General features: G+C 45.9%; 1 protein-coding gene and 1 pseudogene across 1 annotated transcript in view; one reads left to right on the top strand and one right to left on the bottom strand.

The window, feature by feature from the left end:
- Positions 1-1,233: 1,233 nt before the first annotated feature.
- Positions 1,234-5,640, bottom strand: LOC129047760 (uncharacterized; annotated as a pseudogene).
- A 3,787-nt stretch (positions 5,641-9,427) lies between these two features.
- Positions 9,428-17,282, top strand: part of SLC28A3 (solute carrier family 28 member 3) — a 64,975-nt gene continuing 57,120 nt past the window's right edge. Inside the window, exon 1 of the mRNA XM_002819907.5 lies at positions 9,428-9,612. Within this exon, the coding sequence (XP_002819953.4) occupies positions 9,553-9,612 (60 nt within the window). The 5' untranslated portion in view covers positions 9,428-9,552. The remainder of the gene's footprint in view (positions 9,613-17,282) is intronic.

Genomic DNA, 17,282 nt, shown 5'->3' with positions numbered 1-17,282 from the left:
CAATTAGCAGGTAGACACATGTAGGTAGAGGATCCACAGAGGAAGAAGAGACCTTGTGCGAGGCAAAACTGAAGATGTAAAGTAAAAAGATGAGAAGGAGTGCTGAAAGGGGTGTCTTGTGTACCCAGACTCCTAGGGATCCAACTAGGGTGGCAGCTGACAGAGGTTGTAATGGGGACTGATGGGGTAACTGCGTAGAGGGTGAGGTTCGATTTTCATGTTGTGTGAGAAAACGTTGAGTATCTACGAGCAACCTTTCACTGTTATTTTCGGGGCTGGGTATAAGTAAACAAGAAGAGGGCCTGGGAGGAGAGTCTGATGAGCAAGGGGAAGGTAGCCAAGGATGGAGTGAAATACAGGGCAAGTGTCTTCCTAAGCAATAATTACTGCTAATGTTTTTAAGTCTGTCAGTATTGATAGAGGGCTTGTCTGTAATATGGAGTTGGAGGTCTCCAATTGTTTCAGTGATGTGTGTAGTTGGACTTTGGAGATGAAGAGTAAAGGAACATCGAGAAGGTGAAAGATTACCTAGGGGAATTCCAGTGGGTCTTTGCTGAGAGATACATAAAGGAGCGGCCACAGGAATAGTAGTTTGTGTTGTGAGAGGTCCAAATATGGGGGGAGTAGAGTTAATATAAGGAGAAAGGTTTTTTAAATAAGTGCGAAGGAGGGCGGCAGCTTGCTGATGTGAAATGTCTGGGGAAGTCTTGCTGGACCTGTCTAGAAAGTAAATGAGTTCTTCAGGAGGGTAAAGGTGAGGGCTGTTAAAGGAAGTCTGGAGGCGTAGGGAGATGGGAGATGTTGCCCAGTCTGTCTGTAAGGCCGGGACAGCTGTGTAGGCACTGGAAGAAAGGGAAATGCAAAGCCAGCAGTTGTTCACTAAGGAGGGATTAGAAGCGGCTAGGAGAGAATGGGTAAGGTTGACAGTGTGGTGGAGATAGCTGGGGAGAGGTAGAGGGTGGCATAAGAATGGGAATGAGATAAGAGTGAGTATAAAAGTAAAGAATAGAACTTCATCAGGGTGGAAGTATTGGAGGGTGCCTTGCCAGCAAAGATCATCTATCCACTCTAAGAGGGAGTTAAGAGTGGTGGTTTGGGGATAGCACCAAGAGATATCAGCTGTGATGGCTTGAAGAAACAGTGTAAACTAGCGGTGTAAACAAGAGTAGGGCATGTATAAGTAGTTGAGAATGGAGAATAGGAGTATGACCGGACAGAAGATAGTAGGGATGACTAGTTTTTTGGGGCTCGGCCTAAGTGGTGGGGGTGACTTCGTAAAGCCCTGTTGCAAAAAGTAGGGTAAGGACAAAAAGACCTAATAGAATGAAGGGATGTATTAGGCTCATAAGGGTTGTTACTGTTCTTCAGATATATGAGTGAGTTTAAGGGAAGTAGGGGAGAGTACTTGAGACTTCCAGGAGGAAGAGGAGGGATTAGGCTGGCTGTCTGATGGACACAGCTTTATTCTGGAATGGTGAACCCAGTGGGGAGGATCCTGCAGGCGGACGGCAGTTGGGGTACTATAGATGACTAAGTAGGGTCCGGTCCATTGAGGTTGTAGAGTTTGAGGGGTCAGATTCTTAACAAGAACTGATCATCCAGCTAGGGTGTCTTCATATGGCTGGGGATCTGGAGTAGGCAAGAGAAGATTAGCAGCCTGGTGAATTTCCTGTCTAGCCTGCTGGAGGACTGGAAGATAGTCACCTAGAGGGCTGGTGTCTGGGATGAGGTTGGGGCCAAGCAAGAAAGTGCGTCCATATAAAAGTTCAAATGGACTGTACCCTGTAGCATCTCAAGGACAGGCTCTGATTCTGAGAAGAGCAACAGGTAAAAGTACTGTCCAATCCTTTTTAAGTGGGAGGCTGAGATTGGTGAGGTGTGCCTTTAAAAGACCATTAGTCCATTCTACCTTTCCTGAAGATTGAGGTTGGTAAGGGATATGAAGGTTCCACTGAATACCAAGAGCCTGAGAAACTGCTTGGGTGATTTGACTAGTAAAGGCTGGTCCGTTATCAGACTGTATAGAGGTGGGAAGGCCAAACTGAGGAATCATGTCTGACAGAAGGGAAGAAATGACCGCAGTGGCCTTCTCAGACCCTGTGGGGAAGGCCTCTACCATCCAGTGAAAGTGTCTACCCAGACTAAGAGCTATTTTAGTTTTCTGACTCGAGGCATGTGAGTAAAATCAATTTGCCAGTCCTGGGCAGGGGCAAATCCCCAAGCTTGATGTGTAGGAAAGGGAGGGGGCCTGAACAATCCCTGAGGGGTAGTAGAATAGCAGATGGAACACTGAGAATTGATCTCCTTGAGAACAGATTTCCATGATGGAAAGGAAATGAGAGGTTCTAAGAGACAGGCTAGCGGCTTGTAACCTACGTGGAAGAGGTTATGAAATGATGACAGAATAGAATGGGCCTGTGAGGCTGGAAGGAGATATTTTCCTTGGTCTAAGAACCATTTGCCTTGTGTGGGAAGAGATTGATAGGTGGAAGTTTCAGTGGGGGAGTAGGTGGGAGTGACTGAAGTGAAGGAGAAAAACTGGCCATGAGGGACAGAAATCAGAGAGCTAGCTGCTTGTCTAGCCACCCCATCAGCATAAACATTGCCTAGAGCAATGGGATCTGATGCCTTTTGATGCCCCTTGCAGTGAATGACCCCAGCTTCTTTTGGAAGTAAATCGGCCTTGAGCAGAGTTTTTATTAAAGAGGCATTAATGATGGAGGACCTTTGTGTAGTTAGGAAAACTCTTTCAGCCCATATGACTGCATGGTGGTGCAGAATATGAAAGGCATATTTAGAATCAGTATAGATATTGACGCATAGTCCTTTTGCAAGAGTGAGGGCTTGAATTAAGGCAACTAGTTCGGCTTGCTGAGAGGTAGTGGAGGGAGGCAGAGCAGTAGCCTCAATGATAGATGTGGAAGATACTATAGCATAGCCTGCCTTTGCTGGTGAGTGGCGATTAGGCCTGGTGGAACTGCCATCAATAAACCAAGTGTGATCAGGGTGAGAAACAGGGAAGAAGTAAATGTGGGGAAATGGGGTGAACATCAGGTGGATCAGAGAGATGCAGTCATGAGGGTCAGGTGTGGTATCCGGAATAATGTGGGAGGCTGGATAGAAGTCCGGGCCAGGAACAATGGTAATTGTGGGAGACTCAACAAAGAGTGAGTATAGCTGAAGGAGCCGGGGAGCAGAAAGTATATGTGTCAGGTGTGAGGAAGAAAATAGATTTTGGAAATTATGAGAGCTGTAGAGAGTGAGTTGAGCATAGTTTGTGATTTTGAGGGCCTCTAAAAGTATTAGGGCAGCAGCAGCAGCTGCACAGAGACATGATGATCAGCCTAAAACAATAAGGTCAAGTTGTTTGGACAAAAAGGCTATAGGGCGCGATCCTCGTCCTTGTATAAGAATTCCGACTGCACAGCCCTGCACTTCGGCTGTGTGTAATGAAAATGGTTGGGATGAGTCAGGGAGAGCTAGAGTGGGGGCAGTTTCTAAAGCTGTCTTCAAGGAACAGAAAGAGGAGTGGGGAAAGGATTTAGGATCTATGGGGTCGGCTAGGTTTCCTTTTGTGAGTTTATATAATGGTTTTGTTAGGATGGCAAAACCAGGTATCCAAAGGCGAAAGTATCCAACCATGCCCAGGAAGGAAAGGAGTTGTTGTTTTGTAGAAGGGGTTGGGGTTTGAGAGATTAGTTGGACACGATCGACAGGGAGAGCACGTGTGTTTTTATGAAGAATTATGCCGAGGTAGATAATGGATGGAGAAGAAATTTGAGCTTTGGAGGGGGATACCCGATATCCTTTGGAGAATAAATGCTGAAGGAGCAGAAGTGTGTCTTGTTGAGAATATTCAAAGGAGGGGCTACAAAGAAGAAGGTCATCAATATATTGAATAAGGTGAGAAGCAGAGGGGTGGAAAGAAAGTAGATCATGAGAAAGAGCTTGGCTGAAGTAATGAGGGCTGTCCCTGAAACCTTGCAGCAGCACAGCCCAGGTCAGCTGCTGGGACTGATGGGTGTCAGGGTCAGCCAGGTGAAAGCAAAGAGAGGCTGGGACGAGGGGTGCAGGGGAATAGTGAAAAAAGCATCTTTAAGATCAAGCACGGAATAGTGAGTTGTGGAGGAAGGTATTGAGGACAAAAGAGTGTACGGGTTGGGCACCACAGGGTGGATAGGCAAAACAATTTGTGGTTGATAAGGTGCAGATCCTGAACTAATCTGTAATACTTGTCTGGTTTTGGGACAGGTAAAATGGGGGAATTGTATGGAGAGTTTATAGGTTTTAGAAGCCCATGCTGTAGCAGGTGAGTGATAACAGGCTTTAATCCTTTTAAAGCATGCTGTGGGATGGGATATTGGCGTTGAGCGGGGGAAGGGTGATTAGGTTTTAACGGGATGGTAATGATCATGTGATCAGTTGCCAGGGAAGGAGTAGAGATGTCCTATACTTGTGGGTTAAGGTGGGGGGATATGAGAGGAAGATGCAAAGGAGGCTTTGGGTTGGGGAGAAGGGCGGCAATGAGATGCGGCTGTAGTCCAGGAATAGTCAGGGAAACAGATAATTTGGTTAAAATATCTAGGCCTAATAAGGGAACTGGGCAGGTGGGGATAACTAAAAAAGAGTGCATAAAAGAGTGTTGTCCAAGTTGGCACCAGAGTGGGGGAGTTTTCAGGGGTTTTGAAGCTTGGCCGTCAATACCCACAACAGTTATGGGGGCAAGGGAAACAGGCCCTTGAAAAGAAGGCAACGTGGAGTGGGTAGCCCCCGTATCAATTAAACAGGGGATGGACTTACCCTCCACTGTGAGAGTTACCCGAAGCTCAGCATCCGCGATGGTCCAGGGGGCTTCTGAGGCGATCGGGCAGCGTCAATCTTCAGTCACTAAGCTGAACAGATCTGGGAAGGAGTCAGTCAGACAGCCTTGGGCTAGAGCTTTAGGGGCTCTAGGAGTGGCTGCCCGGCAAGCTGGGCAGTCTGATTTCCAGTGGGTCCCTGCACAAATGGGACATGGCTTGGGAGGAATCCTGGGCTGCAGGCATTCCTTGGCCCAGTGGCCAGATTTCTGGCACTTGAAGCAAGATCCTGATGGAGGAAGTCTTGAAGGAATGCTTGACTGCTGCGGCTTAGGCATTTTGAAGTTCTCGTATGCAGGAGGTGTGGCTGGGTTTTGTCTCACAGCAGAGGCAAGTAATTGTAACTCAGAAATGCATTGCCGTCTGGCTGCTTCCTCTCTATTATTGCACACCTTGAAGGCGAGGTTGATTAATTCCTGTTGTGGGGTTTGAGGGCCAGATTCTAATTTTTGAAGCTTTTTCCTAATGTCAGGAGTGGATTGGGTGATAAAATGCATATTAAGAATAAGGCGGCCTTCTGGCCCCTCTGGGTCTAGGGCGGTATAGCGTCTAAGGGTTGCTGCTAAGTGGTCCATGAACTGGGCTGGGTTTTCATCTTTACTTTGGGTAGTTTCTTTAAGTTTGTCATAATTAACAGCTTTGTAAGCTGCTTTTTTAAGCCCTTCAACTAGGCAGGAAACCATGTAATCTCGCCTAGCTATACCTGGGGAATTTGCCTGGTAGTTCCATTGGGGATCCTCTCGGGGAACTGCTCTAATGCCTTCCTGGAGTTCTGGCTCATGAAGCCGGTGGTTATCAGTGTGAGATTGGGCTAGAGAAAAAACTCTTTCCCGTTCATCTGGGGAGAGGGTAGAAGTCAGGATGACATTTAAGTCGCTCCAGGTTAGGTTGTAGGACAGAGTTAGATATTGGAATTCCTATATATATTTAGTGGGGTCTGATGAGAAAGAGCCTAAATGTTGACTGATCTGAGAGAGGTCTGGTAGAGAAAAAGGTACATGTACCCTGACTATGCCTTCAGCCCCAGCCACCTCACTAAGAGGAAATTGTTGGGCAGGTGGGGAAGAGCTAGTCCCGGAACTAAACTGTAAGCCGGACCGGGTGTGAGGAGGGGAGGTGATAGTAGGATTATAGGGTGGAGGAATGGAGGCTGAGGAAGTATTGGGACTTAGCTTGGCCTGGCGACGAGCAGCCTGGGGAGGAGGGGAAAGGTCAGATGGGTCTGTAGAAAAGGAAGACTGGGAAGACTCAGCGACGCTTGGGGTTGAGACTGAGGGGACAGGCGGGAGGGAAAGGAGGAGGATCTGGGAGGAATCGCATTCGAAACAGAGGCTAGGGAGGGAACAAAGTGTGAAAAATGCCTGGACGTAAGGCACCTCAGACCATTTGCCCATTTTTCAACAAAAATTATTTAGGTCTTGTAGGATGGAGAAATCGAAAGTGCCGTTTTCTGGCCATTTAGAGCCATTGTCAAATTTGTATTGGGGCCAAGCAGTGTTGCAGAAGAAAATAAGGCGTTTAGGTTTTAGGTCAGGTGTGAGTTGAAGAGGTTTTAAGTTCTTGAGGACACAGGCTAAGGGAGAAGAAGGAGGAATGGAGGGTGGAAGTTTGCCCATAGTGAAGGAGGCAAACCCAGAGAAAAGAGAGCGTAGAGACACGGAGGGAAGGGGTTTGGGGGTTCTTACCCTCCAGAAAAGTGGGAAGGGGGTTGGGGCACGGAAATAAGGGATTGGGGCACAGAGATAAGAGGTTGGGGTGTGGAAATAAGGGATTGGGGCACGGAGATAAGAGGTTGGGGTGTGGAAATAAGGGATTAGGGGTTCTTGCCCCCTAGAAAAGTGGGACTTGCCGCTAAAGGTGAAGGAGAAGGGGTTGAGGGGTACTTGCCCCTCCCCCAGAACAGCAGAGAAGGGGTAGAGACAAGGAGAGAAGGGGTTGGGTACTTGCCCTTTCCCCAGAAAAGCAGAGAAGGGGTAGAGACAAGGATAGAAGGGGTTGGGGTACTTGCCCTTTCCCCAGAAAAGCAGAGAAGGGGTAGAGACAAGGATAGAAGGGGTTGGGGTACTTGCCCTTTCCCCAGAAAAGCAGAGAAGGGGTACAGACAAGGAGAGAAGGGGTTGGGGTACTTGCCCTTTCCCCAGAAAAGCAGGACTTGCTGCTAAGGGTGAAGGACCAAGGCAGGCATCCCTGCATGGTCTGACATCCTTGAAACGTGGGTGAATAATCAGAGAGGCATCCCTGCAATGATTAAACACCAAGGGAAGGCTGCCTCCCCAGTCCGTGACCAGCGCCAGAGTTTTGGGTCCACGGATAAAACTTGTCTCCTTTGTCTATACCAGAAAATGAAAGGAATTAAAATTAAGAGAAGGGAGAGATTGAAGTGTGGCGCCAAGATTGAAAGGAGAAAGAGGTTGAGGGATAGTGAGGAAGGTTGGAGAAGAGAGTAAAAAGAGGCCGCTTACCAGATTTGAAATTGGTGAGATGTTTCTTGGGCTGGTGGGTCTGAGGACCTGAGGTCGTAGGTGGATCTTTCTCATGGAGCAAAGACCAGGAGGAGGGGGGATTGATCTCCCAAGGGAGGTCCCCCGATCCGAGTCACGGCACCAAATTTCATGCGCATCCATGTGAAGAGACCACCAAACAGGCTTTGTGTGAGCAATAAAGCTGTTTATTGACACTTCTCAAAAGAAGACATTTATGCAGCCAAAAGACACATGAAAAAATGCTCACCATCACTGGCCATCAGAGAAATGCAAATCAAAACCACAATGAGATACCATCTCACACCAGTTAGAATGGCAATCATTAAAAAGTCAGGAAACAACAGGTGCTGGAGAGGATGTGGAGAAATAGGAACACTTTTACACTGTTGGTGGGACTGTAAACTAGTTCAACCCTTGTGGAAGTCAGTGTGGCGATTCCTCAGGGATCTAGAACTAGAAATTCCATTCGACCCAGCCATCCCATTACTGGGTATATACCCAAAGGACTATAAATCATGCTGCTATAAAGACACATGCACACGTATGTTTATTGCAGCATTATTCACAATAGCAAAGACTTGGAACCAACCCAAATGTCCAACAATGATAGACTGGATTAAGAAAATGTGGCACATCTACACCATGGAATACTATGCAGCCATAAGAAATGATGAGTTCATGTCCTTTGTAGGGACATGGATGAAATTGGAAATCATCATTCTCAGTAAACTATCGCAAGAACAAAAAACCAAACACCGCATATTCTCACTCATAGGTGGGAATTGAACAATGAGAACACATGGACACAGGAAGGGGAACATCACACTTCAGGGACTGTTGTGGGTTGGGGGGAGGGGGGAGGGATAACATTGGGAGATATACCTAATGCTAGATGACGAGTTGGTGGGTGCAGTGCACCAGCATGGCACATGTATACATATGTAACTTACTGCACATTGGGCACATGCACCATAAAACCTAAAGTATAATAATAATAATAATAATAATAATTACAATAAAAGAAAAAAAAAAAAGAAAAAAAAAAAAGCTGTTTATTTCACCTGGGTGCAGGTGGGCTGAGTCCAAAAAGAGAGTCAGGGAAGGGAGATAGGGATGGGGCCGTTTTATAGGATTTGGGAAGGTAATGGAAAATTACAGTCAAAGGGGGTTGTTCTCTGGTGGGCAGGGGTGGATCTCACAAAGTACATTCTCAAGGGTGGGGAGAATTACAAAGAACCTTCTTAAGGGTGGGGGAGACTACAAAGTACCTTCTCAAAGGTGGGGGAGATTACAAAGTGCATTGATCAGTTAGGGTGGGGCAGGAACAAATCACAATGGTGGAATGTCGTCAGTTAAGGCTGTTTTTACTTCTTTTGTGGATCTTCAGTTACTTTAGGCCATCTGGATGTATACGTGCAAGTCACAGGGGATGCGATGGCCTGGCCTGGGCTCAGAGGCCTGACACTTATGTCCTGTGTTTGCCCACCCTCCACCCCACCACCACTCCTAGTCTTTAACACCACCCACAGGAAAACAGAGGATTTCACTAAGCACTATAGAGAATGTGTCCTTTTCTGGCTGGGCACAGTGGCTCATGCCTGTAATCCCAGCAATTTAGGAGGCCAAGGCAGGTGGATCACTTGAGATCAGGAGTTCGAGACCAGCCTGGCCAACGCGGTGAAACCCCGTCTCTACTAAAAATAAAGTCAGCCAGGTGTGGTAGTATGCACCTGTAATCCCAGCTACTTGGGAGGCAGAGGCAGGAGAATTGCTTGAACCTGGGAGGCAGAGGTTGCAGTGAACCGAGATTGCGTCACTGCACTGGAGCCTGGGCGACAAAGCGAGACTCCATCTCAAAAAAAAAAGAAAGAAAGAAAAAGAAAGTGTCCTTTTCTGTTTTGTGCACCACAAGAGTTTTCTCCCCAGGAGTGCAAATAGGATGCCAAAAATGGAGATAAAGGAAAAGATTAATAAGGTGGGCGGGCCAGCACTAGATGCCTCCACCCCGACAACCCGCCCGCCTCTCTGCCCCACCCCAACCAGGTGTCCGCCCTAGTCATTCAGGAGATTATTGCAGAAGTTTCCAAACTGAAGCAAGCAGTGCCCAGGTCCCTATAACAGCAGATGGCTTTCTGACATCAGCAGAGACTGGTGCTTTTTCCCAGGTACAAAGGACCTCCAGACCAGAGCCAGCCAGCAGCAAAAAGAGCATGGAGCTGAGGAGTACAGCAGCCCCCAGAGCTGAGGGCTACAGCAACACAGGCTTCCAGGTGAGCAGAGCTTTCCTCTTATGTTAAAGGCTGTCAGTGGAAAAGCTTCCCTTTCCTTAGCCCCTTGGCAAGTTCCTTACCTAAGCAGGGAGATTATCAGGACAATAAGATTTTTAACAGCACACTTTAAGCCCATTATTTTTTCTCCTTGGGCTCTTCTGAGTTGACAAACCTGAAAAGTCTCTTTTAATCAATGTGTTGTGATACCTATGGTCACTTAGAAACAAGACAGCCTTCTTCTCTTGCCTTTTTTCCCTTCTGGCTCACAGCAGGGGTACATTATTTATCTTAAGGCACCTTTCCAAAGAACTGGTGAGAAGGGAAGAATGGGGGAATTTAGATCCTGGCTGGGGTAGTGTCTCAGGGTTCCTTTTACTCAAGCCAAGTCCTGGAACCCCTGTCAAATGGCCCCGGTACCTGCCCCAAAGCAGCTGGATTACTCAAATCAGTCTCACTTCATCAACCAAAACTCACTGAGTGATTAATGCTGTTCAGCCCAAGGCTGGGTGCCCGCAGAGACATAGAAGGAGACCTGTCAGAAACACCAGGCTATTTTGACTGAGTCTGGGATGGGGATTTCCAGGGCTGTTTTTAGGTGTGCTTCCTTTCCTTAGCTGACATTCAGCATGGGCGCTCTGGAGAAGATGGGAAGCCTGCACCAGCAAGTGTCAACAATCCCTTGGGCTTTATGGTCTGCTAGATGGGCAAAACGAAACTTTGAGGTGCTAGCCAAGAAAGAAAAGAGGGAGGTAAAAGGGCTTTGACAGGAGTCCAGACTCCAGCACCCACAAATTGCTGTAACTTCCCAGAGCCCCAGTTTGATCATCTGTCCCATGGTCACAGTGATGCCCATCTCCATGAGTAGGCATCGGGTTACCACTTACAGGTCACAAGCATAGGAGAGCCTGAGGCCTGAGAATTAAACTGACATAAAACAGATTAGCAGGAGAAAAGGCACGCAAATTTTATTCGTATTTAAAATCTCACATGTGGCTGGCAGTGGTGCCTCATGCCTGTAATCCTAGCACTTTGGGAGGCTGAGGGGGGCTGATCATTTGAGGTCAGGAATTTGAGACCAGCCTGGCCAATATAGTGAAACCCCATCTCTACTAAAAATACAAAAATTAGCCGGGCGTGGTGGTGCATGCCTTTAGTCCCAGCTACTTGGGAGGCTGAGGCAGGAGAATCATTTGAACCTGGGAGGCGGAGGCTGCAGTGAGCCAAGATCGTGCCACTGTACTCCAGCCTGGTTGACAGAGGGAGACTCAGTCTCAAAAAAATAATAATAATAATAAAATAAAATCTCACATGTATGAGAGCCTCACAGAAAAGAAACGGAAAAACCTAATAGACGCAGGAGCTTACATACCATTAAAACAAAGCGCGGCAAATAGTGAAATGACTAGACAAAGGAAAAGAGGGTTATGCTTTTAGGGACAATAAACTGGGGGTGGGAGGTGGAAATAATGGAAGATAAGGGTTAATTTATCGAGGTTTGTTCACGCAGATTTATCTCAGCGGCATCTCTGTCTTTGGTGATAAAGGTTGCTCTCTTCCTTGTATGAGCAAGCGGGACACCTGTGCAAGGGAAATATCAATAAATGTGCTGCTTTTAGGAAGATGGGGGATGGGGGAGGGCAGAGAGCTCTTTCTGTGTCTGCTTTCCTTTTCATAGCCTTCAGTTCAAAATATTCTTGTGCCAAAATGTGGGCATTTGGAGGGTGGCACATCCTGATCTCTTCTCTAAGGGCTAAGTGAGGGGGAAAAGCATAAAGCATGGGCCCATTCTGATTCCAGAGAATGGAAGGGATGGAATGGGATAGAGTCAGAGGAAGTATGGCAGCAATAAAATATATCTGCAATAGAGAAGGTCCATGTCACAGCAACTGGCTGCTCCCAGGGAGGAGGGCACACAACGGTGGTGATCCCTCACTGTCTTCTAGCAAAACTGCTGTTTTGTGGGGGAAACATCCCCCTACACCTGCCCCAGTAAAAAGAAGGAAAAATGAAAGGAAGATTCCTCCTAGTTCTGTAAAATTTCCTGTCATCCTTACTCATTAGATTGATTGAAATTTGAATTTCTACATTTCAAAATCAAAATAGTGAAGACAATTTGTCTTTCAAGAGAATCAGAGGCCTCATAACTCCTACCAAGTTAATAAGTATGAATCTAACCTTGTTTGACATTCAGCTCTCCTGCTACATTATCTTCTTTAAGGAAAATTAATTGATTGTAAAATATGTGTTACTTCACTCGCATTATTAAATATGCATTAACATGCCACCAGGACTTCCAAAGAAGTTAGGATACTTACTTATTCGCCTTGTCCTAGTCTGTGAATTGTGCTAGAAATTCATTTTTCTTCTCCAAATATTAAGAGTGCCCTTGGTAGACCAAAGTTCTAATTTTACTAAGTAGAACTACTTTCACTTGAAATGCTGATATGGGTTCCCAAAAGGCCTGTGCCTGTAAGACCTGGTGCAGGTGCAATGGTTACGCATGTCTATGGATTACCTGGACAGGCTTTCATCTGGACTGTTCCTCAAAGAAGTGAGCACCAATTGCTGTTTTCATGGAGCTAGTACTCCAGTGGGAAAGGTTAAACAGGAGCACAAAGTCAGTGATATGGGTTATAAGAGAGAAATGATCTCACCTCCAAGAAAGGATTTCACAGCTAGAGCACATTTCATACATGAGAGTGGATTTTGTAACCAATGATAGAAATGAATGTTTGGGTTTGTTTTTTTTTTTCAAATCTCATTTTATTGTACCTCTAAATGTTTTCTATGAATAAGCAACTTATTTCTCATATGGCTGAGGATGGAAATGACTTCATTCAACAGTAGTTGCAAATAAGATGTTTGCTATTTAGAAGGAAGTTCGGATTGGCATTTAAAGTATTGTGTGTATGTGGAATATCTAAGGATTTCTTATTTTATTTTAAAATATTTTTTAAACCTTAAAACAGTCAACAAACTGGCTCTTGATTTTGTGCAAGACGTTCCCATCAGTTCAGGAAAAATAACTGCCTGAAAGGACAAAATACACACACACACGTGTGCAAACACCCACACCCACATACACATACACACACACACACACCCACTGGCTAGCATCCCCAGGCCTCAAGGTTCTAAGCAGGGCATCTCAAACCCAGCAGAGTATCATACCAACAACACCCACACCTAAAAACAGTGACTGGGTTATTTCTTCCAATGCTTGCTTTTCAACAAGAATTTCTGGAGGCATGTATTTATTCAGTAGAATTATCAACTGCCCCCTAGATATGGCCGCCTGTAAGAAGGGATACCAACTCAAGAAAGAATAATATGCTCTTCTTGCCCTCAAGGAGAAGGACAGGCAGAAATAAACATGCAATTACAATACAATTGATATTAAGGAAAATGGCGGAGGTTTACACCAAGTGCATTGTATTCTTATATTTATTATTTTTTATATTTTGTCTTGCTATCTTACCAGAGCTCGTCTGAAATCCTGGCCTCAATCAGTCCTCCTGCCTTGGCCTTCCAAAGTGCTGGGATTACAGTCATGAGCCACAACACCCAGCCAGCACCAAGTGCATTGTAAATAATATATAGTTGGAGCTGAGCTGACTGAGGAGTCTGTGACAGCATCACCAAAGGAGGGAGAATTTGATCAGGGCTTTAAGGATGGTCAGGTCACAGTAGGAGCTGGGGTGGGCAGAGCACTGCAAGCAGAGAGAACTATCTGTACACAGACTCAGAATCCTAAAGGAGAAGAGCACATGAGCCTGGGATGGAGGAAGGGAACACGGTATAGGGAAAGGGGGCAGGCTGGCATCAGGTCAGGTGGCCTCTGCGTGTGCTAAGGCATTTTAGCAGGAATCGCTGAGAATTTACGCAGTCAAATTGTGATTTTTTTTTTTTGAGACAGGGTCTCTCACTCTGTCACGCATGCTGGAGTGCTGCGGTATGATCTCAGCTCACTGCAGGCTCAACCTCCCAGGCTCAAGCAATCCTCCCACCTCAGCCTCCTGAGTAGCTAGGACTACAGACATGCGCCACCACACTTGGCTAGTCTTTGTTTTGTTTTGTTTTGTTTTGTGTTTTAGAGATGAAGTCTCACCCTGTTGCCCAGACTGGAGTGCAGTGGCATGATCTTGGCTCACTGCAACCTCCACCTCCTGGGTTCAAGCAATTCTCCTGTCTCAGCCTCCTGAGTAGCTGAGTTTACAGGCATATGCCACCACACCTGGCTAATTTGTTGTATTTTTAGTAGAGACAGGGTTTCACAACGTTGGTCAGGCTGGTCTCAAACTCCTGACCTCAAATGATCCGCCCGCCTCAGCCTCCCAAAGTGCTGGGATTACAGGCGTGAGCCACCGTGCCTGACCTAATTTTTGTATTTTTTTGTAGAAATGGGGTTTCACCACGTTGCCCAGGCTGATCTCAAACTCCTGAGCTCAAGTGATCTGCCTGCTTCAGCCTTCCAAAGTGCTGGGATTACAGGTGTGAGCCACCGTGCCAGGCTGATTTTTTTTTTTTTAATATTACTTTGGTGGCCCCATTGAAAGTGCTTGGAAAAGGAGGGAGATTTGTGTGTGGCTGGGACATCCGTTGGGAAGTTACTGTCATAATCCAAACCAGGCTAAAGGCAGTGGATGCAGACACTGGGACGGAGGTACTAATACTGATGAGGTGGCCCCTCCACAATGAAATTCAGGAGTAAAGATGAGGGCCTAAATGCTGCTCTGGCTCTGAAGATTTCTGTTTTCTCCTCTGTAAAATAGCATAATAATGGTACCTATCTTGGGATTGTTGAAATAATTAAATAAGCTAATATTATATATGTATAATGGACTTTTATATATATATATACACACACATATGTATATACATACTTGTGAAAACAATGCCTGGCACATAGTATGAACATAACAATAGTAGCTTTTGATGCTGAGCAGCTTAAGGAGAGTGTGGAGTCAATGTTTCCAGCTTGGGATGTCAACTTGGAAGTGATTCCCTTTGTTTATTTATTGCTGTTGTTTTAAATAGAGACAGGGCTTCACTCTGTCACCCACGCTGAAGTGCAGTGGCACAATCATAGCTTATTGCAGCCTCGAACTCCTGAGCCCAGGCAATCCTTTGACCTCAGCCTCCTGAGTAGCTGGGACTACAGGCACATGCTACCACAACTGGCCAAGTTTTTTTATTTTTTATATTTGTAGAGACAGGGTCTTGCTATGTTGCCCAGGCTGGCCTCTAGTGATCCTCCCATCTCTTCCTGGGTTTCCTGAAGTGCTGAGGTTACAGGTGTGAGCCAGCTCACCCAGCCTCGGCAAGGCTTTATTTAGGTAGAAAATCTAGGAATAAAGTTAGAGCAAAAAAGAGAGTGAGTTCTCTTTGAGTCCTGTTGGTTGAAATTAAGTTGACTCCAGGCATCTTCATGAAGGGGGAGATGAAGTAGGAAGCTTGTAGCAGACGTTCACCTGGAGCTCAGAAGAGGACACACATTTGGGAGCTGTTAGCATAGAAATGAGTGTGGATAAGACCACTGTGAGGGAAGCCTGGGAAACAGTAGCGCTTAAGGAGTGGGGAAGTTAGAGATGTCAGAGAATGAAGCAGAGGGCCACGGGGAGAGAAAGAGCAGCAGAACCAGGAGAGGGGCGATCTGGAGAAGTCCAGGGAAAGTAGAACCACGAGTCAACAGAAAAGACTCCGAAAGGACAGAGGAGTCTACAGAATGAGGCCACGGGTTCACTTGACTTGCCAGCTAGGAGGTTACTGGTGACGCTAGGGTTGGGGAAGGAGGAGAAGTTTGTGTTATGAGTGGGATTTAGGCTAGGAAAAATGGTAGCAGAATGAACGCTTTTCTGGTGCAGTGGTGGTGCTAGGGAAGGGCGGGGAAGGGGAAGACCTAGGACAGGCAAAGGCAGTTGCGGGGAGGTGTTTTTAGGTTAAAAAAAAATTCATTGTGAAATACAACATACAGAAAAATACATGAAAACAAATATACAACTTATAAGGCGAACTGTCACTCAGGTCAAGAAACAGGACATTGCCATCCCTCAGGGTCCAGCCCTACACATTTCATCACTGCTGCCTCCCTTCCCTGGGGTAAACCCAACCAGGGGTGACTACTGACCCAAATGTGGGGCAGTTACTTCCTTGCTTTTCTTTATACCTTAACTTCTAATTATGAATCCCCAAGCAGTACATTTGCCTGGTTTTGAACTTTATATAATAGAAACACACAAAATGTATTCTTTGCTTATATTGAAACTTTTTTTTTGTCTTTTTGAGACAGAGTCTCACTCTGTTGCCCCGGCTGGAGTGCAGTGGCGTGATCTTGGCTCACTGCAACCTCTGCCTCCCCAGTTCAAGCGATTCTCCTGCTTCAGCCTCCTGAGTAGCTGGGAATACAGGCATGAGCCACCAGGCCCGGCTTGTATTTTTAGTAGAGATGGGGTTTCACCCTGTTGGCCAGGCTGGTCTCAAACTCCTGACCTCACGTGATCCACCCGCCTTGGCCTCCCAAAGTGTTGGGATTACAGGTGTGAGCCACCATGCCCGGCCATCAGCTCTCTAAGATTCACATGGTGTTGCGTGTAACTGCAGCTCATCCCATTTCATAATGCACAGGATTCTGTCATGTGAATATTCCACAACTGATACATTTTGCTGCTAGCGGACATTTGCGTTATTAAGTTTGGGGTTTTTGGAGCTTCTACAAACATTGCAGCTAGGGACACTGTTATCCATGCCAGGGGGAGTATCTGTAATAAATTTACTCTGGGGTTGTACTTAGGAGTAGAATTGCTAGGCCACTGGAATAAACATATACTTTCAACTTTGCTGATAGTGTCAGATTGGTTTCCTAAGTGATTTTGCCAATTTACATGCCTATCAGCAGAGTGAGTATTCCCATTTCTCATCATTATTCAGCTGACCTTTTTATGTCAACCATTCTGGTGGGTGTGTAGCAGTATGTCATTGAGTTTAATTAAAATTTTCCTGTTATTGGTTGTTAGATGCCAACTTTTTAAATATTTTCTCAACTTTCTTGCCCGTTTTCTCTACTGGATTTTTTTCCATTTTTATTTGAAAGAGTTCCTTAGATGTTCTGGTTACAAGCCTATGAAAGGAAATTAAATTTTGGGACCCCAAACTCATTTAACCAAAGGGAAAAGTCAAGCTGGGAACTGGGTCATGCACACCTGTCTCCCCCTTTTGGTTCCTAAATAAGATGGCTACAAGATGAAAAGCTACACGCTTCCCCCAGGTTTTGCCCACAAGGAAATTCCCGGTGAGCTATAAAAACTTCACCATGGCAATGTAATTGATAACTTATCTTTACAGGTGCAGTCACCCCAGATACAAATGCATATCTGATTGTTCCCCCACCCCATTTCATCTGTATTATCTTATGTAAAATGCAGATTCTCCACTTTTTTCCTTTGCCCCCTTTGTTTACATGAAAACTGTGTGCTTCTCACTATCCTGCCCTTTCTCCTTTAAATTTGGAGCCCTCAAACTCATCTCTGGAGAAAGGGATAGACCTGTCTCCCAGGCAGTTCCTTAACTTTGGCAAATAAATCTGCTAAAATGATTGAGACTTGTCTCATCATTTTCCTCGATTGGCAAGCCCTTTGTCAGTTATGATTCGTAAATACCTTCTACCACTGTGA

The sequence above is a fragment of the Pongo abelii genome, chromosome 13 (genome assembly GCF_028885655.2).
Source record: "Pongo abelii isolate AG06213 chromosome 13, NHGRI_mPonAbe1-v2.0_pri, whole genome shotgun sequence".
Classification (NCBI taxonomy): Eukaryota; Metazoa; Chordata; class Mammalia; order Primates; family Hominidae; genus Pongo; species Pongo abelii.
This window is presented reverse-complemented; position numbering and strand designations above follow the sequence as displayed.